We start from the raw sequence: 27,747 nt of genomic DNA, 5'->3' as shown, positions 1-27,747 counted from the left end.
ATGCTGAAAAAAAAAAAACCGGGAAAGTTTAATAATGATTTCATACTGAAATAGAATAAAATAGAAAGAAATGAGTCCGAACTGACCTCATGTTGTCAAATATTACTAATCAATATCAGTTCAAAGGGTGTTTACAAAATAATACATGCATACAGTAATTCAAACAATGAAAGAAAACTTCTTTATTTCATTTCATTGTAAGGTTGCACTTGGGAAGATTACTTTCTTCATACACGTAGACCTAGTGAAAAGTACAGGAAATAAACTCCATGGCGGTGGGTGTTGTCAGGGTGTAACAGACACTCACTGTACCAAGTTATGTAAGCCTGTCCTCACCGTGTGTCTCAAGTAAGTGTTTATTCTGAATCCATTGCTGTGGTTACCTTACAAACAATAACTTTATAGTAAGCATGGTGTTCTTATTCAACTTTTATCACAGAGACAAAACTCATACCTGTATCACTAGTTTTACCACCACGTTGGACATGCGTCAACAGACTGTCACATATGGTTCCAAAGTTGGCAATACCACAAATCCACAGTTTTTGGAAGTGGACAACTGGGTGAAACATTGTTTTGATATTAAAGATATTTATAACACGATTAAATAATTAAATAGCATTTTCACTTTTAATTCATGTCAAATACATTTTACCTTTATCTTTTTTCTATCATTTCTAATTAGGCAAAATACCTTGACAAGATATCAGTGAACGTGAATGATATGGGACCCTCTACACCACTCATCTACCAGACCGAGTTTTCTGATTACAGTCTTAAAATTGGGAACAACATTTTGTCCCAAAACTGGAGACAGAAGAAATTAACAACCAGTTATTTTTCGGATCACAATGCTTTCTCGTAATGAGTTTTCATAATCACATAATACAATATCAACTTTTCAGTTTAAACGTATCCAATGTTGATATAAATTTTTCCATATTAGTTTCTTTAAGTCTCTTAACAAATGATTGATAAAATTGCTACATTTAGATTACAGTTAACTTACAAAGCGTACTGTTCTGAGGGCTACTATGGATCAGACTGTACCGCTCACTGTCCTGGTAATCCAAGGAAGTGTGTAGTCAACGGGCATACCTACTGTAAAATGGGTGAGTTGGAATAAGGTATGGGGTGATCTAGAAATCATTTGCATATACCACGTAAACTTCGATATCTCGAACTTGTTAGGACAGAAGAAAAACTTCGAGATATCCGAGGGTTCGAGAAATCAAAGTTAATTATTTTGACACAAATACTGTGTAATGTTTTATGTTGCATGTTTTATTTGACAGGTAAATAAGCACACCTTTTAAAAGCGGTAAAATTTACCTCGGTATAGTTTGAAGTTTGAAATTTTTTAAATACGGTTGCATTTGCATATATATATATATATATATATATATATATATATATCCAAATTGTGTTTTTAAAAAAAATCACAGTGTCCGGTATAAAATATTAAAAGAAATAGAATAAACAGTACACAAAGTTAAAAATTTAACGCAAGCGCTTTCATTTTATAATCCTCAGGCGTTACATTTTAAAATAGTTTTGAAATGGTTTGACGTCATAAAGGCGTCCTAACATTTCACGTACATAACGACGTCATAAACGAATGAAGGGAAAAGGATTTTACGTTAAGCATATTATGACGTCGTAGATAATAACAGTAAACATATTTTACAGTAAGCTATTGAGAGCCGGTTTTAAAGTCTTAATAAAGTGTCTTTCTTTTTCTCGTCGGGAAATAGTATTTTCTGTATACAGTTTATAAAACGGAAATACATTGAATTGTCCGTGGCCACACACATCTATATGTTCACTAACTTTAATTTTTCTGTATTCGGGTGCTGAAATGTGTTGTTTATGAACTCGTATACGAGTTCGCAGAGTAGTTCCAGTTTCACCGATATAATGTTTTCCACAGCCAGCACATGTTATAACATAAATTAAATTTTTGGTGGAGCACGTCATATCTGAATTTACCGTAAATTCCTTGTTGTTAAATTCGAACGAACTTCCTTCCCTTAAGTATGGGCACGTTCCGCATCGCCGATCGTCACATTTGGTAACGGTGAAAATTTTTTTGTTGGACTTTTCCTGAAAATTAGATTTACATAACAGTCTCCTAAGATTTTTCGGTTGTCTCTTGCTGTTGATAAAAGTATATTTCTTCATAATTTTCCCCATTTTTTCATCTGTTTTTAGTAGGTCGTTGAGTTGCCGAACGATAGGTGTAACATTAGAGTTCCTTGGGTTGTATGTTGTAACAAACGGTAAAATGTGTGAATTTGTTGTGGGATTGATTTTGGATTTATTGATAAGATTTTCTCTATTGAGTTCTCTGGCTTTCTTGATTCCGTCGTTTATAAGTTTGATTGGATAATTCTGTTTTTGTAAATAACTATTTAATTCCCCTAAACGTTGTTCTCTGGTAGGTTCTTCGCTAACGATGGTACATATTCTTCTGGCGAGGTTGTAAGGTATTTTACTTTATTTTAGAGGCAACAGCACTTGTACTACAAAACAATGTTTTCACATTCAACAACAAACACTATCTTCAAGATAAAGGTACCGCAATGGGAACCAAAATGGCTCCAACATATGCCACACTTACACTCGGCTATTTAGAGGAATTATTATACCAAAAAGTTAAAAAATCATTTGATGAACAATTCGGTCTATATATAAGACAAAACTGGAAAAGATACTTGGATGATTGCTTCATTATTTGGAACAAAGACATTACGGATTTGAATAAATTTAAGAACATTCTAAACGAATTTAAAATTCACAATGGATTACAGTACATCTTGTATACCATTCCTGGATGTTTCTGTTATCAAAAAGGAGGATAAAATAATTACAGATATTTTTTACAAACACACGGACACTCACCAGTATTTACACTTTTCGTCCTCGCATCCAAGACACACAAAACGTGCCATACCTTACAACCTCGCCAGAAGAATATGTACCATCGTTAGCGAAGAACCTACCAGAGAACAACGTTTAGGGGAATTAAATAGTTATTTACAAAAACAGAATTATCCAATCAAACTTATAAACGACGGAATCAAGAAAGCCAGAGAACTCAATAGAGAAAATCTTATCAATAAATCCAAAATCAATCCCACAACAAATTCACACATTTTACCGTTTGTTACAACATACAACCCAAGGAACTCTAATGTTACACCTATCGTTCGGCAACTCAACGACCTACTAAAAACAGATGAAAAAATGGGGAAAATTATGAAGAAATATACTTTTATCAACAGCAAGAGACAACCGAAAAATCTTAGGAGACTGTTATGTAAATCTAATTTTCAGGAAAAGTCCAACAAAAAAATTTTCACCGTTACCAAATGTGACGATCGGCGATGCGGAACGTGCCCATACTTAAGGGAAGGAAGTTCGTTCGAATTTAACAACAAGGAATTTACGGTAAATTCAGATATGACGTGCTCCACCAAAAATTTAATTTATGTTATAACATGTGCTGGCTGTGGAAAACATTATATCGGTGAAACTGGAACTACTCTGCGAACTCGTATACGAGTTCATAAACAACACATTTCAGCACCCGAATACAGAAAAATTAAAGTTAGTGAACATATAGATGTGTGTGGCCACGGACAATTCAATGTATTTCCGTTTTATAAACTGTATACAGAAAATACTATTTCCCGACGAGAAAAAGAAAGACACTTTATTAAGACTTTAAAACCGGCTCTCAATAGCTTACTGTAAAATATGTTTACTGTTATTATCTACGACGTCATAATATGCTTAACGTAAAATCCTTTTCCCTTCATTCGTTTATGACGTCGTTATGTACGTGAAATGTTAGGACGCCTTTATGACGTCAAACCATTTCAAAACTATTTTAAAATGTAACGCCTGAGGATTATAAAATGAAAGCGCTTGCGTTAAATTTTTAACTTTGTGTACTGTTTATTCTATTTCTTTTAATATATATATATATATATATATATATATATATATATATATATATTACTTTATTTGATACTGCAACACTTACATTTTACGAATTTCGGTCGTTTACCATAGCGATAATCAGTTATCACGTTTGGTTCAGAATTTCTGATACCCGGATTTGTGTTACGCTTTATAAATGATAAACCGATCACTGTAATAATGACGAAGACGTGAAACGAGAAATATCGCCGCCTTGGATTCTGTGGGTTTTTTTTTTTTTTCGAATTCTGTTATAGCCTGGAACTTTGCTTCGATTGTATGAACTTTAGAATTCCTTTTTATACCACTGCCAAATAATCCAACTACCCCCGTTTAATATACCGGGTCTTTCGTTACATGTAGATCGCTTATCAGATTGAGCATCACTGAAGAGACATTATTTGTCGAAATGCGCATCTGGTGCATCAAAATTGGTACCGTATAAGTTTTACATACTGAAGATTTTGACTTTTGGTGCTGATATTTATGCTAAACAATAAACTCTTGTATTGTTTAATTCTTGATTTCTATATCACTTTGATTTGTTTAGTGTTACTTTGACTTGTAACAGCAAGTGTAAACGTTTATTATGACAAAATTAAATTCCTATTTCAGTACTCGTCCGCAAGCTGTTTGTTGAATTATCGTTTTATCTTATATATAAGTGTGCATTTTATGATCACCTCCAAACACCAAATCTCCATCAATAGATAAAGCTCCCAAATCAACAGCTTGGGACTAATAAGGAGTGATTATCGGCAATGGCTCCATGAAGTCCGTACTAGACCTAACAGAAACGTCCAACAGGCCGTAACATTAGAATAACGGGATGATTGTGTACTTCAGGTGTGAAGTCAACGGAGCGGGAAACTTATTAATATTGGACTTCGAGATAATGCATGTCTTTATAGCACTTGGGGACAATAAATCTACTTCGAGATAAGCCAGGTATTCCAGATTTCCGTGAGATACCGAGATATTTTAAAATCGTGAATAAAGTAAAACTGGCTGGGGCCGTAGACTCACTTCCAGACATCTGTGATATTCGACATATCGGTGTTCGAGATACCGACGTTTACATAGGTATATATATATGCAGTGTATAGTGATCATTTCGGGATCTGTAATTTAATATTTTTGTTGCGAACTGACTAGGAAATTTTCAATTGAAGATTTTGACGAATATGATACAACGTATTTCTTGTCCCTTCACAAAATGCAAGTTCAGTTTCACATAATGTCAATTTCATCCTTTTCCACCACGTACGTCCAAACAATGAATTTCGTAGGCGTGTTAACCGACCGACATCCAAACTCAAATTATTTATTTTAACATGAACAAATTAAAACCGGTTTGACTTTACGCTTACGTGATTTTACTCACTGAGGCATTTAGAATTATTTAGAATAAAATATGTAAAGAAGTAGAGAGTGAAGTGGGAAATTTTCTTGATTTTAAGAGCAGTTATGTCCTTTTATCTCTCTCTAATCCATCATTTTCTACACAGGTTCTCATGATTACATGTTCAGCATGTAGCACCACATATAAGGTCACTTTTACCATAAATACAATTTACTTGTAATATTATTTGTTAGGCACAGGGATCTTACTCGAACACTCTCATCACTCTAAAATGACAACATCATACACAGAAATGTAGGGTTTTTAAATAATTTTACTGCGTACACATTTAGGGCAGTCGATATGATGTATTGGTGTAGTTTCACTCAGAATAAGTCAGATTTGTCAAAAATGGGAGTTGACGTCAATGACATGAGATGTCAGAATTCTTAAAGGTACATGTAGCAGGGGACAGTTTCGCATTATAGGCCCGGTCAACTTTTTCAAAAAATGGAAATACCCCATATTTGAAGTGATATCAAATTTTTCAAAAAATGGAAATACCCCATATTTGAAGTGATATTACATGTGTAAAAATGCATACAATAATTTTAGGATGCATGTCAAATGTAGCTGAGTGCTTAATAAAAATGTTGATATACAACATGTAGGTGTCACCATGATTCCTAGCATATAGATGGGTGCAAATACGAAACTAAGACACGTGGTCAGTTGCTGAAGAAATTCCGGTGAAAACATGTAGGGTCTAGCAAAAGGTCTGTAGCTGTGAGGGAAGGTGGATGGCCCCATATGAGAGGTAGATTTTTGAGAGGGGCAGATAGGGTTCTTGATTGTGCACAGTGTCTAAATCCCCATGTTTGGTACTGTGATGGTGTGGGGGTGGTGCGGATTAGCCCAAATGAGGGAAAATCAAAGCAAAAAAGGGGAACCTTCTCAGAGCATGTTTTGTGCACCAGCACCAGTATTTATAGATGACATGTAATTTAGGGTCATAATTTATTAGCTACACTAATATGAAATACAAGCATTGACATAAAAGGGAAATGTGATTTTTCATTAGTCTGTCATAATCTGACTTTGGTGTATACCCCCTATCCACATGTTTCAAAACCAAAGAAACTGTCCCCTGCCAGCTAAGTTCAAAACAATATTTGGTAGTCCGAACTATTGATGATTCGGATATGGTAAACTCCTGACAATGAAAAATGATATGATTGCCAGAACACGATTAAACAACAAGCAATGTCAATCAAAAGACACAGATCTCGCATTAAAATCAACAATCGAAGAGGTGATAAGAAAATGATATGGAGTGATTAAGTTCAAAACAGTATTAGGTAGTCCGTACCATTGATGATTCGGATATGGTGAACAGCGAAAAATAATGATTGCCAGAAGAAACCGATTAAACAACAAACAAAGTCAATCAAAAGACACAGATCTCACATTAAAATCAACAATCCAAGAGGTGAATGGGAGAGAAGTCTAAGGAAAAAGATACTGTATTATATTTCAAGCTAATATATTTTTCAAGGTCAGACAAATTAAAGCCGCATTCTAGAAATTCTGATATCGCAAGATAAAGAGCTGTGCGAATCCGAACTTATGTTAATTTAGAATAATGTTTTACCATAGTTTAGAGGTCTCAAGATGATATATTAATGATATACTAGTCTTCAATGTCAATACATTTTTCTTATTATCAAGCCCCCCCCCCCTTTATTTTTAAAAAAAAGAGAATAAAAGCCGCAATGTCGAGACTAGAATATGAAAGGGAGAGATAGAGAGCTATATAAATTCATAATTGTAATGATTTCTTATCATGTTCTAACATAATTAGGACGTATTGAAGATCAAACAATAATCACAACTTTGGGAATCCTCGTTATGGCTAAATTAAGAAACTCAAGATCAGAGCCTTGAAACGAGGGAAACGAATTGTATTCATATTAATCATACAGAATAAAATATCCTATTGGGTGAATTTTGGCGATTAGGCTGTGAAAACTGATTTTAACTAAGGATTTATCCTGGATTCATGCGCGTGAAATCATTCAAATTATTCATTCCACCTGCACGGAATGATTTCAAACGATGCATCCAGGATTTTTCTGTGCTCTTTCTCTCTGCATCGGTTCATATTGGGTTATGATCAATAACAACATCTTGCATGTCTTGCCAAATGTGACCTTCTTTGTTGAAGTGTTCCCCTACGGGTTCGGTCACGCGGTTGGTTTTGATGGTTGATCGGTGGTTGTTGGTCCTAAGTCTGATGTTTGTAGTTTCCCCAACATATTGTTGTTCACATTGTTTACAATTGATGAGGTATATGCAGAAGTATATATATATATATATATATATATAAGGTGTTAAATAACTTTAAAATCCGGGAAAATATATTTAGAGTCAATGCGATCATGAACTTTAAAGATCTTTGTGTGCTGAACACCCCGTGTAGTGAACATTTTTGCGGAATGCGGGGGTGGTAAATTTAAAGTGTTCCCGTTTTTAAAAATGTGGACTGAAAATCAAATAACTTGCAAAGCCAAATAGAACTATTTTATCAAACTTTTTAATCCAAGACTTCATAGAAAATAATTATTTGAACAAATTGAACTACAATTCAGCATAATATTTTAAGAAATATGTAGGAATTATAGAGAATAACCAAACCCTACCGGTTAACGTTATTATGATGTCATAAAGGACTCGTTTAATCAACGTCATAACAAACCGGTCTTCTTCAGTCATATTTATCTCAAACTTCCGCCAGAGTTTCGTTTGCTCACAAACCAAACTCTTCCAGTTAGGCATTATGGGATAGCGATTTCTTAGGCCGCGTATGCTGTGTGACGTCAATGTACAATGACGAAACGGCATAACGTCAAACATAAACAACTTTCAAAACAAGGAGGTAAAGATCAAGTTCATTACTACTTGAACAGAGTATCCCTACTTTTTAATGATCTTTTGATCATTTTATATTTAAAATAAAATCCATATTCTTATATTAATGCTCTTAATGTTAATATCTTCAAACTTTTAACAGCGAACTACTTCTTTAGAGTTATTTGCCCACGTGATAATCGCGGACTCGCAATATACAAATCTGTATATTGTACTGCGTCACATACGAGAGGTCTATACGTAGGTGAGGCAATGAGCCTCGACGGGGAGTTTGGTATTTATCTGAGATAGCAACGTAACGCAAGAATACATACACAAAAGTACTATGACGTCACAGTAAGTATTCTACAATATTGAAAAGTAAGATATAAAAAAGATCCACAAAGACGTTTACTGAAGCTTTAGCGCTTTCATTTCAAATCTTCCGAAGCTTTATATTTAGTAATATAGCGACGTTACGTCACAAACAGCGGAACGTTAAAATTAAACAAATCTAGACGTCATTACATACTGACTGTTAAACGTATTGTTCATTGTGACGTCATAGTAAAGCAATATTTGTGACGTAACGTCACTATGTTATTAAGTATGGTTCCACGTAAAAATCAGGCAAAATCGCATTTTCGTGATAAGTCCATGTTTACGAAATGAACCCAAACTTAGCATACTAACTCACCGTAATATGTTTGGCAAATATACAAAGTAGTTTTGATTTATTTCGCCTTGTTCCAAAATTATGGACAGATAATTATGAACATGGAGAATTCACGCTTAGTGCAAATCTATACAAAACACTACCTGTAATCCCTTTGAAATCTAAAAACAGCAAAGCAGGTATGAAAATATATCATTATATAACATTAAACAAATAAAAAAGGCATGCTCTGAAATAAATATTTTTTTTGAAAGTTTCAATATAACATTTTAAAACCTCTCTGTATGTTTCGATTTTAATGGAATTTCGGTTATCGTTCTTGAATTTAACCTCGATGATCGCTAGGGGCGCTGCTTTGTCAACACACTAAGTGCGCGGAATATGGCGGATCCAAAACTGAATGCCGTGTAGGACAATATTCCGACAGAGTGTGAACTACCCTCAAGCCTCATCTAAAGGAAACGAATATATTTACCTTCGGAGAGTGTCAGAAATACATTGATGTATATGGCGTCACTGAAGATAGAACGTGTGTGGAGCAGCCGACAACGAAGACCGAGCAACATATCTTATATGACATGTCACCAAGTCGGCGCATTCTGGTAATTTCAAATGGTGTGATTTACATATTTAATAAGTCAAAATTCGCAATATTTATTATTCATGTTATTACTAGCATAAAAATCATAACGAATGTTGTATTATACAATGTAGCATTGTATGAGACGACTGTGTGCAGATGACACCCACTCCGGCACTCCCTTGTTTCAAAAAGTCATACTTTCAACAGTTACGCTATGATATGTTTTAGGCCTAAGCTAGTCGACGGCATGTTTCATTTGTAATGGTCTGCAATAATAGCAGACATCTACGTATCCTCCACACAAACGCCTCTTGTCTCAGATAGAAATGTAGATTATGCCTAATTGAGGATCAGTAGGAGTAGGTATCATCTCAAAAGAGTGGTTTTATGTACTACATGTAGATTTCAGTCGAATTTGCATATAAAAATTTGAGACATGATATAACTTTGTGAGATGCAATGTTCAGTATATAATGTGATCATATCCTTTACAAGTCACAGATAGCTAAGTGGTTAGGTATCCGGATTAGCATGCCGGAGGTACCGGGTTCAAATCTCAGAATGGATGGGATTTTTTTCTTCAATTTATTTTATATACACATCATTGTTTTTTACTTCAAGGTGTTCTATATAAACACATACAATTTTTTTAAATATTATTTCATATGCACGAAATCATTTCTTTTAGTGGTCACCATTCAGCTCTTGACAAATCGGAATTCATATTTTAAAAACATATGCATACTATTAGACATATCAAAGAAAATATTTAGGGTCTGTAGTCTTTTAAAGAATTCCATTTTATTGTAAAACAATTCATAATGTTAATTATATCTTGACATTTTTATTAGATATCTATTATATTACTATTTAAAGTCTGCCTCAATCTGATATGGTCATGGGGACTGGTTAATGTATGGGTTCTTGAATTTATATTTCTAATAATATATAAATATAACAAAGATCAAGTCATTTAGCTAATGTATATTTCTTTAAAGTTTTCATACCAGCATCATGGAGTGTCATTACCATCACTACATGCATTGGAAACCTCTGTGGTAAATACATGTAGCACATATGTACCAATGAATCTAAAGTGTAAATGTTTTATAAACCTCAAACTTGGTAGAGCAGTATAATATTATATAATAACCCTGATATACAAGCACTATATGACCCCTTCTGATAATGAGGTCAAAGTCAACCAACCCCCAACCCACCATTATAGGAAAATATTGGTCACTCAGAAACCAGACTCAAAACCTGATACAGCTGTTGCCCTGACTAGTACCCGAACCTATTTGTCACTGATTTAGAATATTTGGAACACCTTCTCAATGTCATATACAAGTTTCTTTAAGCATTTCTTGTTTTCAAAAGTTTTATATGCTGTTTTAGTATTTCATTCTTTCTAACTACATGTATAATTTAAAAATCAATGTGTACTATGACTACTAGGCTCTGAGTCATGTACTTTATTGAAAGTTTTATGATATAAAATGTTCAAACATTCTCAAAAACTAGAGAAATATATATTATATACATGTACATGTATATTGAGGAGAGAAAAATAAGTAAATTCTTGTGTCCTGAAAATCAGTGTCTATCTTATTGTATTGTAGGTCTCTGCAAAACCCAAGGATATACTTAAAGTGGTAACAGGAGGAAAATCAATCAAACCAAGTGAAAGTACAAGACACTATTACAAAAGGAAAGCAAAGGAGTCCATAAATTCAATGTTGAACATCAAGACAGTCTAAAATATTGAATCCAAACAAAATATCAAAACTCTATGAAGAAATAAATGACAAATTGTCAAATAAACATGAAAGCATTCTTATATATGGTGTTTTATTCAAATTATTTCAACTGAAATTCCTAATGTACCTAAATTCGAAAGGGAAACAACTTATGAAAAAATTAAACACCAATGGGTTGAATTGTGTAATGAAGTTGTGTTGACATGCAAAAATACATGTATAATGTGATGCATCATAGAATAGCTCAAATGGTCTATTTTATGCAATTATTGGGCTCTTCACCCACCCCTTTCTGGATGGAGAAGGTAAATACACGAGTCACAAAACCTCCATTCCCACCCTTATATTGTTTTCTGGATCTGCCTCCGTTTTGTAAATATGTTCGTAACAAATATATTTCTGTGCTCATTTGTTCCTTTATCATGTTTATGCCTTGTTTGGGGTTACACTTTTAAAACAGTATGATTTTAAAATAAAATTTTTAAGCTTCAAAGAAGTCTTCCGCGTACATCTTTCAGTATACAGTTTATAAAGGATCTAAACTTACAAGTTGCAACTGTTAAAAAATCTTATAGATAATGGAATGTATTGATGAAATAATTAAGAATTCATTTTCAATTCACTTTACAGACACTAATATCTACATGGATTATGTAAAACAGTTGTTTTGTCATCTGAAAGCAACCTGTAATCATACTTGGTAAAATATAGTGCCATAGACATGATAAATGAGTCAACTTACATTTTTTAAACTACATTATTGAATTTTAAAACAATCCCATTTCTACATTACATGTATTTTCATAAAATTATATAAAGTCAATATAAACTGTCCAAATTTTACAATATTAATGACACAAATGTCTGCAGTTTCTGTTCTGATTTTTATTTTTTCCTGAACAAACATATATATTATACGACTGTAAAAACGTACATTTCACTAAAAGTTTTTGTTCCACTCTTACAAAGGATTCATAAGGAAATCAAGTGCTAACAAGTTTTATTTTAAAATTTGAGCCATATCATGTTTCTAGAATTGTTAGCCAAAGTTTAAAATGTCCAGATGCTTTGTAATAAATGTATTAAATTTCATATTACACTGAGCAAAAATGAATTCAAAATGATTTTTCAAATAAAAGATATTTTCAATGAATTATTTAGGGTAAAACACAAAAGTTGATAAATTATGTCTTAATGTTTTATCATAGGATTCCCTCGAACATGTTCAATGTATTTTCAGTTTTGTTTTTCTAAAGATATACGTTTTTAAAGAACATGGGCATTCATTCTCTTTATACTTGGGACTAAAATGCCAATCTCTTGTTATTCGAGCAACCTACAACGTACGTCGTTGACCAGCCTCACAAGAGTTGTTGATAGGTGAATTTCAAAATGAAAAACAATTGCCAACCAAGCATTTTTTCTTTAATCTGTTAATTACCCACAAACTCACAACTATCCAGCCAAAAATACTTGCAAGTTAAACTCTCCATTCAGTGCAAAATATCCTATAAAGACCGGTCTAATAAGTTGTTTACAAAAACCTGAGGAAATCTGAAAGAAATGGGTTAATAATAAACGGACTTTCGATCCCGACCCAAAATGCTATGCATCGTTTCTTGCATTTACATCTATAGACATATCATTATGGTATGTAAACACATAAAGAAGATCATTTTAGATATTTATAAATATGATAATTACTAGAACATGACAAAAAAGTGTGCTTGTTGAATAGTTTGTAAGTAGAAGAAAATTTAAAAACATGAAAATATATTATTTTCCCGCCATTTTTCACAATCTTCATATATTTTTTTCCGAGTACAGTAAAAACTTTCAAAAAAAATATTGAGTAAAACTTATTCAATAGCATGCACTTCATCCGTCTAATTATAAAACTTTTTTGAAAGTGTTTGCTGTTTCGAGAAAAATGGTCTTAAAGTTGGAATGTTTTTCCGTTAGAAAATCGTTTCGTTAACTACAGGAACGGTTACCATGGTAACACATAACAAATACTCACTATGACAACAGAAATTCGTAAACAGTAGCCTTCTTCTTCATTTTATATAAGCCATTTGAAAATGTATTATCTTTTCATTTAAGAAAACCTTTAAGAATATATAGCATTTTTATGAGTCAATTTTGGTCAAAACATGGGTATTCTATTTTTAGTAACACAGCTCTGTGAAGGTGCGTCATATGAAAAAAATATTATCACAGAATGATTTCCTATAAACAATGTTACTATATATATAAGTATCGGCTCGATCCCTGACGGTCGACTTATCACCCTCTGCCTGATTTTTACATGGAACCATGCTTAAATGTAAAGCAAAAACAGGATTTTGAGGAAGAAGAAAGTGTTACTGACGGATAGACAGACGAACGGACATATCAGGGTAAAAATAATAAATAATATACCCGAACGTTCGTTACAAAAAGCGGGTATAATAAAATAATCCAAACAGTAATAAACTAAAGGTATTTGGAGACATTACTGCAAGTTGTATGTCTGACAGATCGGATATGTTTTATGAAAGGCGAATATAACGAACAGTGATCAATCTCATAACTCCTATAACAGCATCCCCTGTCGACCGGTCACAGTGAGCCCTATATCCTGATCAGGTAAACGGAGTTATCCGTAGTCAAAATCAGTGTGCCATTGAACAGCCTAACAATCGGTATGAAAAACGAGAGACAGCATTTGACACAAATGACAGGGTGTATTGACGAACTAGATCGTTATAACGGCCATAGAATTTAACGGGGCATAAGTGCTCAAGTACCACCTGTAATAGGCATGGAACGTGTAGTGTCCAAAATCAAATGTCTGTGTGTAATTATACATTTTCTCCTTTGACCATGTAGCCACCGGTAATTTTGGATGTTATATATTGTTGTAGGTTGGCGTGGTAACAACTGTGACCAAGACATTAACGAATGTTCTACACAAGCTTTCTGTAGTCATGGTCACTGTACAAACACTGTTGGTAGTTTTCATTGTACCTGTCCTCCCTCCGTGTATGGTCTGAAATGTCAACTTGATGAGGATGAATGTTTACTGGAGCCTTGTAATGGCGGAGAGTGTATCAACAAAATAGGGAGTTACCAGTGTCAGTGTAAGAACGGAACCACTGGTACAAACTGTGAAGCTTTAACGGCAACAACGTGTTCCGGCATCACGTGTAATAACCATGGAACGTGTAGTGTCCGACACCATAAGACAGTGTGTACGTGTGATACAGGCTACTCTGGGACTGACTGTTCCGTCAGAGACTTCTGTGGAAACAACAAATGTCAACATAGTTCTACGTGTGTTACTAGTGAAACAAACTATACCTGTCACTGTCAGAAAGGTTATACGGGTCAATATTGTGAAACTCAGGATTACTGCGCCAGTCAACCTTGTCTTAACTTGGGAGTCTGTACGAACACACCGGCAGGATATCAGTGTAAATGTATTGATTATTTTACTGGGAAAACATGTAGCGAGTATAACTATTGCCGGGGAATTGATTGCAGTGGTATCGGTACTTGTCACGTGGTTGGGGAGAGTCATAACTGTTCTTGTAACCCAGGGTATACAGGCAACAACTGTGAAATCCGTGACTACTGCTATAACAAGAACTGCTCAAACCATGGAAACTGTAACAACGGAAACAATGGGTACACGTGTACCTGTAATGGCGGATACACCGGTAAAGACTGTGACGCGCGGGATTATTGCTACAACAAACACTGTTCTCACCGCGGTACTTGTCAGAATGGAAATAACGGTTATACGTGTAGTTGTAACTCCGGATATATCGGTAAAGATTGCGAAACACGGAATTATTGTAAGAATGAGAACTGTTCTCACCACGGTATATGTCATAACGGAAATACCAAATATACATGTAACTGTACCGCTGGATACACGGGTACCAGCTGTGAAAAAATAGATTACTGTAACAATCAGCGCTGTTCTAACCGCGGTACTTGTCATAACGGAAATAGCGCATATACATGTACATGTAACGCTGGATACACAGGTCAAACCTGTCAAACAATCGATCATTGTAACAATCAGCACTGTTCTAACCACGGTAAATGTGTGAATGGACACAGTTCATACACATGTAGTTGTAGCACAGGATACTCGGGTAAAAACTGTCAGACACAGAATTATTGTTACAATAACCATCAATGTCAGAATGGCGCCACATGTGTGAATGAGAATTCTAATTATACCTGTAAATGCGCCCATGGTTATAAAGGTATCCACTGTGAAGTGCGTGATTTCTGTTACAACAAGAGCTGTAGTGGGCATGGAACGTGTCAGAATGGTCACAGTGGTTACTCCTGTAAGTGCAATTCTGGTTTCCAAGGTAATGATTGTGAACATGATTATTGCTTCAATAACGCGTGTAAAAATAGAGCTACTTGTCATAGTGGAAAGTCAAACTATACGTGTTCTTGTACGTCGGAATACGTGGGGTCAAGCTGTGAAACTCGGAATTATTGTCACGGTCAGACATGTAGCAGGAGGGGAATATGTCAAAATGGCCGCAGTGGGTACACGTGTCATTGTCCGCCACAGTATCGGGGAAGAAACTGTGAATTAAACAATTACTGTCATAGTAACCCATGTAAACAAGGAACGTGTACAAATACTAACAGTGGATATAACTGTTCTTGTACTGCGGGATATACCGGAACAGATTGTGATAGCCCAGATCATTGTTACGATATTTTATGCCAGAATGGTGGAATATGCACATATAATATGTCCGAAAATAAAACATGTTGTGTTTGTCCCTCAGAATTTCATGGTGCGGAGTGTGAAAAGTGTTTAGGACTCTCATGCACATTTCATTCAAATGCAATAGCATCACAATCATCAATACTGTATACAGTTCCAATATTAATACAAAAGACAACAAGAAAAAGAGCATGTGTTTCGTCCTTGTGTAACAATCATGGTACATGCTATCCAGAAAATAATTTGAGGGGTTATCTTTGTGAATGTGAAGAAGCCTGGTCTGGTCTGAACTGTGAACGCTTTGATTATTGTCACAACATCAGCTGTTCTCAGCACGGAACCTGTTTTGTCGGGCAGACGGATTTCTTTTGTCTCTGTGACGAAGGACATTTTGGAAAATTATGTAATGCCACTCGCTATTGTAAAATTGACTCTTGTATTCCTCCTCTCTATTGTAAGGAAAACACGAATGGGTATCTGTGCGAATGTCCAGATGGATTCACCGGGGCAGACTGTAACATAGTCAATCATTGTTATGATGACCCATGCGGAAAGCAAGGTTTCTGCACTAATACGGATTCAGGTTTCAAATGCATATGTGAAAGTGGTTGGAAAGGACAAAATTGTTCCGACATCGATTATTGCTACGATAACCCATGTGGAGAACACGGACAATGTCAAAGTTCATCTCATAACTTCAATTGCATGTGTAAACCAAGCTACACGGGAAATAAATGTAATGTCATAGATTCCTGCCATTCGACGCCTTGCCAAAATAATGGAACGTGCATGTCAGGATTAAATGACTATTTATGTAATTGTCCAACAATGTGGTCAGGGAAAAACTGTTCACACAGGAACATCTGCTTCCTGGACGATCCTTGTAATATGCATGGGAATTGTTCTCAATTTGAGTCGAATTTTCACTGTTCTTGCTTTCCAGGTTGGACGGGTCGTTTCTGCAATATTTCTGATCATTGTTACGGTTCACCTTGTGGAGATCACGGGACTTGCCAATCTCATTCTGACTCATTTCAATGTCTATGTGATCCGCAATGGATGGGTAGTACGTGTCAAATAAATGCGTGTGAAAATCAAACTTGTAGCTACAATGGAAAGTGCAGCGCTCGAGATTCTAGTTATCACTGCCATTGTGATGATGGCTGGGTAGGGAAAGAATGCAGCATATCAGATCCTTGTCAGAATGCATCATGTGAACATGGCGGTGTATGTCATCATGTACTCGTGCACAATTCAGATGTCATTAACCCACTGTCTTTCTTCAAACAGGAAAATTCAACACATTATGCTTTTACTACAGCTATTGCAGAATGCAAGTGTCCAAAAGAGTGGAAAGGTCATGTATGTGACATAGATGTTAACGAGTGTTTAAACAAAACCGCTTGTAACGGGCACGGGTATTGTATTAACAATGTAGGGAATCACACCTGTATATGCGAACATGGTTGGAGAGGGTTGAACTGCGAAGAAAACATTAACGAATGTATATCAATCCCTTGTGAAAATAGTGGAACCTGCATAGATGGCATAAACAGTTTTTCCTGCATTTGCTCTGACTTCTGGGAAGGTGATTCTTGTCAGCGAGATGTGAACGAATGCAAGTATTTTCCTTGTGGAGTTCATGGAAAGTGTATAAATTCTGAAGGAAACTACACCTGTATTTGTGAAGATTCCTGGACAGGCAGACATTGTGGAAGTCACATAAAATCGTGCACTTTAGAACCATGTAAAAATAACGCTACATGCATTGATGTGGATAATACCTTCTTCTGTATGTGTGACAATGCATTCAACGGGCGGCATTGTGACAGCGATGTTAATGAATGTTCGTCATCTCCATGTAAAAATGGTGGAACCTGTGTCAATTTATATGGTTCTTTTTACTGTGTATGTTCAAAGCATTGGACTGGATCATTCTGCGAGAAAGATGTGGATGAATGTTCAAGTGAACCATGCTCTCAGAACACTACCTGCATCAATAAAGTGAACGGTTATCAATGTGCAGATTGTTCGACTTTCATTTGTTCAAACGGAGGAAATTGTTTTAACACCAATACCGGTCCTGTATGTAATTGTTCAATGCACTGGACAGGATCTACATGTCAGCAGAAAAACTACTGTTACAATAATCCTTGTGGACCTTTGGAAGTTTGTATAAACACGAACACGGCATATTCGTGTGAGTTCCATCCCTGTATAAGTTCACCATGTCAAAATAATGGATCTTGTACAGAAACTGGTGTTGGGGTGGTCTGCAATTGTTCTTATGGATGGACGGGTCATACATGCGCGGAGAGAGATTACTGTGCTTTCACATCCTGTTTTAATAATGGCACTTGTATGAATACTGACGTATCTTCTCAGTGTCAATGCACTGAAGATTGGTATGGTGATAAATGTGAAAACTTCAATTTCTGTCATTCCTCTCCGTGCCTTCATGGTGGGGTGTGTAGAAATATACAAGGAAATTTTACGTGTGAATGTCCGCGAGGCTGGATAGGAACACAATGCGAAACACGTGATTATTGTTATAATTTGCCATGCTTGAACAATGGCCTCTGTATCAACCACAATACATCATATTCATGTTCTTGTCCAGTACAATGGACAGGTTCGAACTGCGAGTCGTATAATTATTGTCATATCAATCCTTGTAACAACAAAGGATTCTGTTTTAATAATGATACAAATTATGTGTGTTCATGCAATCGTGGTTTCATGAGTAGAAACTGTGACGACACCGATTATTGTACATCCAGTCCTTGTTTGAATAATGGAACTTGCGCCTCGGAGCCGTATGGATACCTTTGTCACTGCCATGCAGGCTACGTAGGAAGAAATTGTGAGCGGGATATGAATGAATGTGCTTTTGATTTGTGTCCAGCGGGATCAACGTGCTTCGATGCTAAAGGTGGCTACACGTGCCTTTGGAATAACAGGCAACGAAGAGCTTACGTCTTCAATGGTAAATATACTCAGATTTGTTTCAGAATTTCTCTTGGTTGAAACCTAGATGTAGCATTATCAGTCCCTGACAGACCTTAAATAATACTAAAACTTTTGTCCATGATATCTACAAATACAAACTCCGGAAGAATATACACATTAGATCATTGCATATTTCATCTTAATGGTATTATATAAACCTATCACGTCAGCCAAGTTTTCTACGTCAAACCTAAGACAGATAGCATTACCAGTGTTTCTTCGCCTGTCGTGTACATTTCTCACTGACGCGGATGATGGTTGTGACGTGTTTGGATAATTTTGAAAATGTCGTGAAATGTACAACATCCCATGGCTATGTTTCTCTTTACGGTAAATATAATGTTAAACATCAATTAATTCAATAGGTATTTTAATTAAAACGGCGCATGTTGAAAATGTATATAAATCATTCGTTGCCCAATTGTTAGACTCCTCGTGGGACACTGATTTTGCGAATAGTCAGTTTTTAAATCGAGGTAAGCTACTGACAAACAAGTTGATGGCACAGGTGTTTCAACAGTCTTGATTGAAGTCAGCATTTCGCAAATTCTCTGGTCATTATAACGATCTAGTTCGTCAATACAACCTATCATTGGGTGAAATGCTGTCTGACGTGTTTCATACCGATTGTTAAGCCGTTCTTGGCACACCAATCTTGACTGCGGATAACTCCGTTTACCTTATCAAGATATAGGGCTCACGGGGGGTGTGAGCGCTCGACAGGGGATAGTTACTCCTCCTAGGCACCTGATCCCAGTCCAGGGGTCCGTGTTTGCCCAACAATTCATTTTGTATTGCTTATGGAATTTATCAGATTGATCACTGTTCGTTATCTTCACCTTTCATGTATCTTCCATGATGTTATAGCACATTCTATCAAAATTAACACCAACGGAGTTTTGAAGGTCCGGTCGATAGACTCCCTCATGCATAACTCTTACCCTTGGACGAATTTGGCTCCACTTTTTTGGCACGCTGTTTTTGGCTATATTTAGCTCTAAAACGTCATAGTTATTTCGGATTTCAAAGATTTCGGTTGAGCATCACTGAAGAGACATTATTTGTCGAAATGCGCATCTGGTGCATCAAAATTGGTACCGTATAAGTTTTACATTATGACCCCTGCGTCGAGGCCTCTGCTGGTGGACTGTTAGTCCCCGAGGGTCTCTACAGCCCAGTAACTAAGTACTTCGTTCCTAGCTTGAAAATACGGATGTATATTTAATTGCTGTTATAAAATTTAGAAATTCATTTCAAAATTAAGGATTATTTCCCTCATGCATAGCTTTTATCCTTGGACGAATTTGGCTCCACTTTTTTGGCACGCTGTTTTTGGCTATATTTAGCTCTAAAACTTCATAGTTATTTCGGATTTCAAAGATTTCGGTTGAGCATCACTGAAGAGACATTATTTGTCGAAATGCGCATCTGGTGCATCAAAATTGGTACTGTATAAGTTTTACACTTGAATATATCCAACGAAAAAATGGGTTTTCGAATCACGAATTCTGCAACACATGATAAGTCCTCTGATCAATTAAAAGTCTCACTTATAATGTACATGTATTCAGAAAGACTGGAAAAGATATAGGGCTCACGACGGGTATGACCGGTCGACAGGGGATAGTTACTCCTCCTAGGCACATATCCCATCCCTGGTATGTCCAGGGGTCCGTGTTTGCCCAACTATCTATTTTGAATTGCTTACAGGGGCTATGAGATTGGTCACTGTTCGTTATCTTCACCTTTCTTGTAATTGATTATATTTATCGTTAACACGGCTGCTGACGACGACTGGTACTACATTTGAACTATATTCTAAGTGATTTTGTTTTTTTAATTTGCTACACAAAAGACTACATATGTTTTATTTTAAAAAGGAGAGACATACATCTGCTGATAAAACTTTTCGTTCTTCGGGATCGGAGTTATCTTTTTCCACAATACATATACAGATACCAAATAGGATTAAATCTATAACGAAAGAAATAATATAATATCGTGTAACGCTACATATAGAGCTCACGGCGGGTGTGACCGGTCGTCAGGGGATGCTTACTCCTCATAGGTACCTGATCCCACCTCTGGTGTGTCCAGGGGTCCGTGTTTGCCCAACTATCTATTTTGTATTGCTTTTAGGAGTTATGAGATTGATCACTGTTCGTTATCTTCACCTTTCATGCGTTATATGATTATTCTAGTAATATCGCAAAAAGGACCACATACCTCAGTTCACAAGGTAGAAGTGGTAAGAATATCTGCAACAAACTATTTCTCGATATAATACCAGCGGACGAACAAAAAAGAGGGCCAAAATGTCGTGAATATATCTAGTCTACACGTTGCAAAAATTATTATCAGCTGTACCAAAAACACGAATATTTCAAAAGTGCGAGAAAATGAATATTGTGCCTCATGGTTTAATTCGACTTTGATAAGAGATTACCGATAACTCGAGCAATGGGAGCTTTTCAGCGCAGCAAAATCAACAAACCTAGCCCACGTCTGCGTTGGGAATGAAATAAAAACTTAAATGGCTGCCATATAACCATACATATCAGAGACTTACCGCTTCAGAATGCATATAACATTAGGCAGGGTTGGGATGAGGAAAAAGGGTGTCGGGTATATTTAAATTTCGTTCAGCATCTTAGTAATATAATTTTTCTTTGTGCATTAACCTGACGTCACAATGTGAAATAAAACAAGGTTTAACTTGTAGGTTTTAATTTACTTTTCATCTCACTGTAGATATAGTAAAATATCACAGATTACATTGACACATTTGATAATTTGGTAGATTCTCAGTTCAAACATGGATGCACTACTGTAGCTCTTCAAAGCATCCGAAATTAAATTTCTTGTTACACGATTCAGCATCGAATGTTATAAATTACCTGTCCCGCACCATAACACCGACACCCCATACGGCCTTTTCTCTCTTCATTTTTTGTTTGCAAATATTACTGTCAATGAAATACATGTGTTCTCATGTGCTTGTACACAATATGTGCGCCCCAGAAAGTCGTCTTATCAACCTAAAATAAATAGTTCCATTGTAAAGACGCTGAATATGGATTTATTTCTGCAAATCACATGAAATGTCTTAATCCGGAATACAGAGTTTAAGAGAAAAAAATGAGAGGAAACAAAAACTCGCGCACGGAAAAATATTTCTTTAAAATGTACTGCACTACAATTGACTAAGTTTGATCTTAGTTTAATAGGTCAATTACTGGTGTCTAATGTTCATTGATCAATTAGGGATGTGATGCCTCTATCTTCTGCACAGGGTTAACAACAATCGTAACGTTTCGAGTCTTCCCGGAGAACTTGCTACTTCGAAATCACGTGACTGTTGTGTGTACATTCAGTATACAGTGTTCCGACTGTAACCGTAAACTCTCCTATTAATTGATGCTAACTACATTATAGGATGGATCCTTACATTGTTTTTTTACGCAGAATCTGTTTAATTTGTGAAAACCGTTCTCTTCTTAACCATGACACAAAGCTCACGATAGAAACAGTTCTAAACTGATTAAAGATAAAAATACCTTTTAATTGCAAAATGACACATCTGATGTCTATTCATTTACTTAAAAGATCGCTGAACCAAAGTTGATCATTTCTTTAGTCTTTGACGCTTTGACCAAAACACAGTAAAACTCGAATATAACGAACACTGATATAGCGAAATCACGGCTATAGCGAATTGAAATCAATTTCCACGACAAATTCTTTATATATTCTATGTAAAAATATGCGTCTATAACGAACACGGATATAACCAATTTACGGAAATAACAAAGTAAATTTCTTTTCCCCTTCAATTAAGAATGAACGTAAAAATCACCTTTTATAACGAATTTTTTTTTATCTCATTTTAAACTCGTTTTCATTTTTTAAAAACTGCTTTCCATTGCCATACAAGATCCACAATTATTACAAAATTTATGTTTGTATTTTTTCAAAAGAGGTTGTAAACGCAAAACAATACTTACACATACGTTTAGCAAATATATTGTCGGGATTGTTTACTATTCTCGTTAATTAAATTTGAATTTTGATTTCATTTATTTTATCGTACACTCCTTTATTTGTGTAAAGCAATAAATAAATGACAACTGCAATAGACTATTTGTAAGTATTGCACATAATTTTGTTGACATTTTTCTTTTGACATTTTCTTGCGTGACTTAATCCATCAAGATAAATTATCATATATAAATCATTTTTTGTTTGCATCACTTGGATCAGGTCTAATTTTCATTTCCTAGGAAGACGAATGCACACCATCAAACTTCCATATTCAACCAATTCACTAAAGTTAATGAGAAATATGTCATTACTCCGGTCATTGGTCGGCAGGGATGTTTGCAAATATCCCCAAAATTTCACATTTCATCCACGAAGTCTAAAAATACTTTCAAGGTAAGTGTTTTTTACCTGTTTATCTTAAAATGTTAAAATAATGTAAACAAAATGATTTGTGGAATATGCCGTCATCTTTGCAATCATCGTATACATTATCAAATTTGATATCTTTGTCCAACAAAATCTAAAACATATGTAAAAAAAAAAAAAAAAAATGCACAGAACATTCAAGAATCCAAATTGATAAGATTCAATGGTGTTATATCAAGTTAGTCGAAAAAGTGATAGGTTTGGATAAACTTGGGACAAAGATCAAACACAACACATACGTGTTTTATAGTGTACATGTGTTGATATTCCTAAATTGCAGAGCTGTCTATTGGTCAACAGTGTCTGTAGTCAAGACAGATAACTCTATTGCAATGAAGTTCTCTTCTGCAATCCTTTCATTCATAGTAGAAAATACATACAAAATATGTTGCTGTAGAGCTTCAAAGTAATATGATTTGGTGATATATTTCTGATCTATTTGATCATGTTTAGAATTTTATCAAAATGGGACCAGAAATTGTTAAATCACAATGCATATATACGACATAAACATAAAATTGATTAAAAGTAGGGTCAAAATACATGTAACTGCGGATTAAGAATTCCCCGTCCAGTAGAGACTTTCCTGTTTCTTAGCCGAAGTTCTGTACGCAGTGGTCTAGAGGTAGAGCGTTCACCTGGCAAGCGGAAGGTCGGGGTTCGAATCATGACTGCAACAGACGTAAGTCATTAAAATAGTTGGCACGTGACAGTTCCATCGTCAAACACTCGGCATTAGGTCTGAATGTCACGGGTCCTCAAAGATTACCTTAAAAACGGATGTCCCGTGTCACAGTAGGTGTGGTACGGTAAAGAACCGTCACTGCCCAATGGCCGTAAGCGTCCAGCCTAGGCCTAAATTTGAAGCCCTTCACCAGTCTTGGTGACGTCTCCATATTCATGAGTAAAGAATGATCAAGAGGGACGTTACACAAGATACAATCAATCAATCTGTATTATATGTCAGTGGCGGATCTAGAGGGGGATGAGTGGGTACTAGAAAAACACTTTTAGTTGAATTCTTTTTAAAATTCTTTCGAGGTCTTCAATGTCTTTTTTGGGGAACAGATACAAACTTGTGGACCCCCCCCCCCCTACTGATTTATGTCTAGTATTATATTTAATTCAAGTGTGTCTTCATTTTCCTTTTTCTTCCAGTGAACGTATCATGCGGTTGACTTTCCAGGCATCCTGCCAGCCTTAACAGCTACCTAAAGTTATAGAGAGTACTGAAACGCTTACAACTGAAAAATACCTGTACCTCTAGGTCTGGTGACCTTCATCATGATAAAATATCTAGTAAAACGTTTAGCACATGTGACCAAAACCACAGGCGCCTGAAGTGTGGATAACTTGTATATATCTCATCTACATACGCCCCTTCAATAATGAAACCTTTTTTTTTTTTATACAGAACCAATAATTTATCCAAAATATGTTATTTCCCCCACCGATCACCCTCAGAAGTCGTTCTGAATAGTGGGTTTCTACATTCTGTAAGCTTTTGAGATGACCACTTGTGAGATACTAATAGCTATGTAAATATAAACAAACAGCGTGCTACCTGCTTCGAGATCGATTCACGGGGTATAATCCAACTTTATCGAAGGAATTTCTGCGAATATTTCATCAGGCTTATGTAGTTCTACTTATGTTTTTCAGCTGAATCCTATTCCATCTGTTTATGTATCGTATTCTGTCATTTATTTTATCGTACCCAAGCTTATCATCCATTGGCAGCCCTTAAGGAGGTCGTGACATCATTTCGCGTGTCACGTTATCTGATTGGCTTGCACTTGCGTCATCTTTCTAAATATACTTCAGATAAGCATTTCACCTTAATCAATTTCGATTGATGTCACGACCTCTCATAAGGCTGTCAATGAACGTACATATAGTGGAGATGTACATGCACGTACACGCATTGTTTGTTGTCTCGTGAAATGCTATTTCATTGATATGATTAGTGATTTTATTTTCATCAGTTGTTCTTTAATGTACTAATTTCTTCATCAAATGATACCGTGCTACTTTTTGGATACTGTAAACAACATTTTTACAAACACTCATAATGTGAAATTGATAACCAAGAGAAAAGTCACGATAATATCAAGTACTGATAGATCAACATATAATTTAAAAACCACATGAAGCTTGGTTCAATATCATTCAGTGTTGTAATCTGCAGTAAGTCAACAAAGCGGTAGACCAAGTCACGTGATTGAATATGTATATCGAAAATCAAATAAAACTTCACATATTGATGGCTGCTTTTTAGCTAAACACAATATATATATCATACAATTAAAGAAAATTTGATTATTATTTTTCTTTCTCGCAAAACAACTCATCTTACGGCTGGTGGTTAAAGTCTTGATTGGACAAATGTCTCAGTGGCACATATAACTTTAAGCACATGTCAACCTTTCTGTAAGTGTCATTGCCTTTACTACATGAGCTTGCAAATGGGTCAAGTATGAAAGGTGAAGATAACGAACAGTGATCAATCTCATAACTCATACAAGCAATACAAAATAGATAGTTGGGCAAACACGGACCCCTGGACACACCAGAGGTGGGATCAGGTGCCTAGGAGGAGTAAGCATCCCCTGTCGACCGGTCACATGAGTATATGAGGGCATACACAGATTAAAACGTTCAACCCTCATTAGCAATGACCTAGCTGTAGATATGTAGCTCTCTGTGAAAATACCTTACAGCTACAGATCTACCCTTTCTAAAAGTCTTCAATTTACGGCGCAAAAAAAATCTTAACCTATTGTGTTAAAACATACATCCAAACAGTCATCAAAGCCCCATGTGACCCGAGAACCCACAGCTTCATGTCTTTTGTTGACATATCCATGTTAGATAGCAGCCAAATTGAACCCCGTTCATTTACATACCCGTACTATTCACAAAATTGATAATGTCTATGGAAAAAAATCCACAAATATTTTTAGTAAATATTTTGGATGAAATCATTCCACTTCGTTTTAAAAATAATTTCATTCATCTTTGTTATTAATGGTGGGTGTGATGACCAAACTAGGCTTTTATAGCATACCAGGATTACTTCTCAATACTCAAGAGCTACTTTTACATCTAGAGAAATTATACAATTTTCATTTTACATTAATTATTCGTGTTGATGATACATGAAGACAGAATACACACCTTGAATCGGATATTATCAATCGAAGGTTTTTTTAAACGTGTAGATCTGTACCCCTCTGCTATGTCCGAATATCTTCCCAGGGAGCTAAAGATCTGCAACTAGCAATGATCCTGAACTTGACCAAATAGCAGTAGTTCAGTTACATGATTCATTATGTGTTTTATATTATTCAGCTTTTTTCTTGCTGAAACTCACTGCCTATTCAAAAAAAAAAAATTACAAATGTGACCTAGGCCTAATGTCCACGATTCAGGTTCTCGTAACAGGGAACATTCGCATGAAGTATGAGCATACCTACCGTAGACATACATGTACATACGAACAGACGGATATCTATAGACCCGCTAACCTAGCTTAGTGGTTAAGGCGTTTCCTTTGTAGATGAGAAGCACGTGCTCGATCCAGCGTCTCGTCATGTCTACGACGTGTAATGCAGCTACTGCCCCCCCCCCCCCCCCCAAGCACCCGGAATTAGAAGTAAAGTCACGGGTCTTTCAGATATGACATTTTAAAAATCAGAGATCTTGTGTCAAGGTAGGCGTTAGCGCGATTAAGAATCCTTGCTGCAACGGTAGTGAACATTTGTTTTGTTGTTTGTTTGTCCCGTCGAGAATATTGATACGTTATCAGTTGTAGGTGAAGTACCACTTTAGGCCTATGATTAGATCTTACGGCCGTGGCAGTGAGAGTTCTTAAACGTGCCAGCGCCCTCCAATACACGGAACCTCCGTTTTCAAAGTTATAACTGAGAGACTCATAATTCTCAAGTCTAAATATATCGAGCGTTTTGCAAAGGAGCAATTACTACCTATATTTACGTCTTAGGTTTGCCACGAGCGTCAGGCATAAGTGAAATTCTGTGGCATTTCATTTAATGACCGTGATGTTCCTACATGGGCGAAACATTTTCGAATGGGATGCAAACCAATTTAAAAACATACTCGCCAACTATGATTGCTGAGTATCATTATAAACTTTTATTAGGTCACCTGAGTCTACTCAGGTGACCTGTTGCAATTGGTTGTCGTCCGTCGTGCGTCGTCCATCGTGTGTTAACAATTGAACATTTTTAACTTCTTCTTAATAACTACCATTCC

At 35.8% G+C, this 27,747-nt stretch overlaps 1 protein-coding gene and 1 long non-coding RNA gene across 2 annotated transcripts in view; both read left to right on the top strand.

Annotated features, from left to right (window-relative positions):
• Positions 1–25,792, top strand: part of LOC125656766 (fibropellin-1-like) — a 31,435-nt gene extending 5,643 nt beyond the window's left edge. The window contains exons 2-11 of the mRNA XM_056143148.1: positions 203–348; positions 440–563; positions 686–861; positions 994–1,112; positions 14,159–14,463; positions 15,019–15,175; positions 15,623–15,871; positions 16,142–18,982; positions 23,286–23,439; positions 24,631–25,792. Coding sequence (XP_055999123.1) covers positions 203–348; positions 440–563; positions 686–861; positions 994–1,112; positions 14,159–14,463; positions 15,019–15,175; positions 15,623–15,871; positions 16,142–18,982; positions 23,286–23,439; positions 24,631–24,676 — 4,317 coding nt within the window. The 3' untranslated portion in view covers positions 24,677–25,792. The remainder of the gene's footprint in view (positions 1–202; positions 349–439; positions 564–685; positions 862–993; positions 1,113–14,158; positions 14,464–15,018; positions 15,176–15,622; positions 15,872–16,141; positions 18,983–23,285; positions 23,440–24,630) is intronic.
• LOC130047760 (uncharacterized) lies at positions 9,234–11,332 on the top strand. Its single transcript, XR_008796569.1, has 2 exons — positions 9,234–9,511; positions 11,115–11,332. It is a non-coding gene; the product is annotated as an uncharacterized LOC130047760 (long non-coding RNA).
• Positions 25,793–27,747: the final 1,955 nt, after the last annotated feature.

The sequence above is a fragment of the Ostrea edulis genome, chromosome 7 (assembly GCF_947568905.1).
Source record: "Ostrea edulis chromosome 7, xbOstEdul1.1, whole genome shotgun sequence".
Lineage (NCBI taxonomy): Eukaryota > Metazoa > Mollusca > Bivalvia > Ostreida > Ostreidae > Ostrea > Ostrea edulis.
This window is presented reverse-complemented; position numbering and strand designations above follow the sequence as displayed.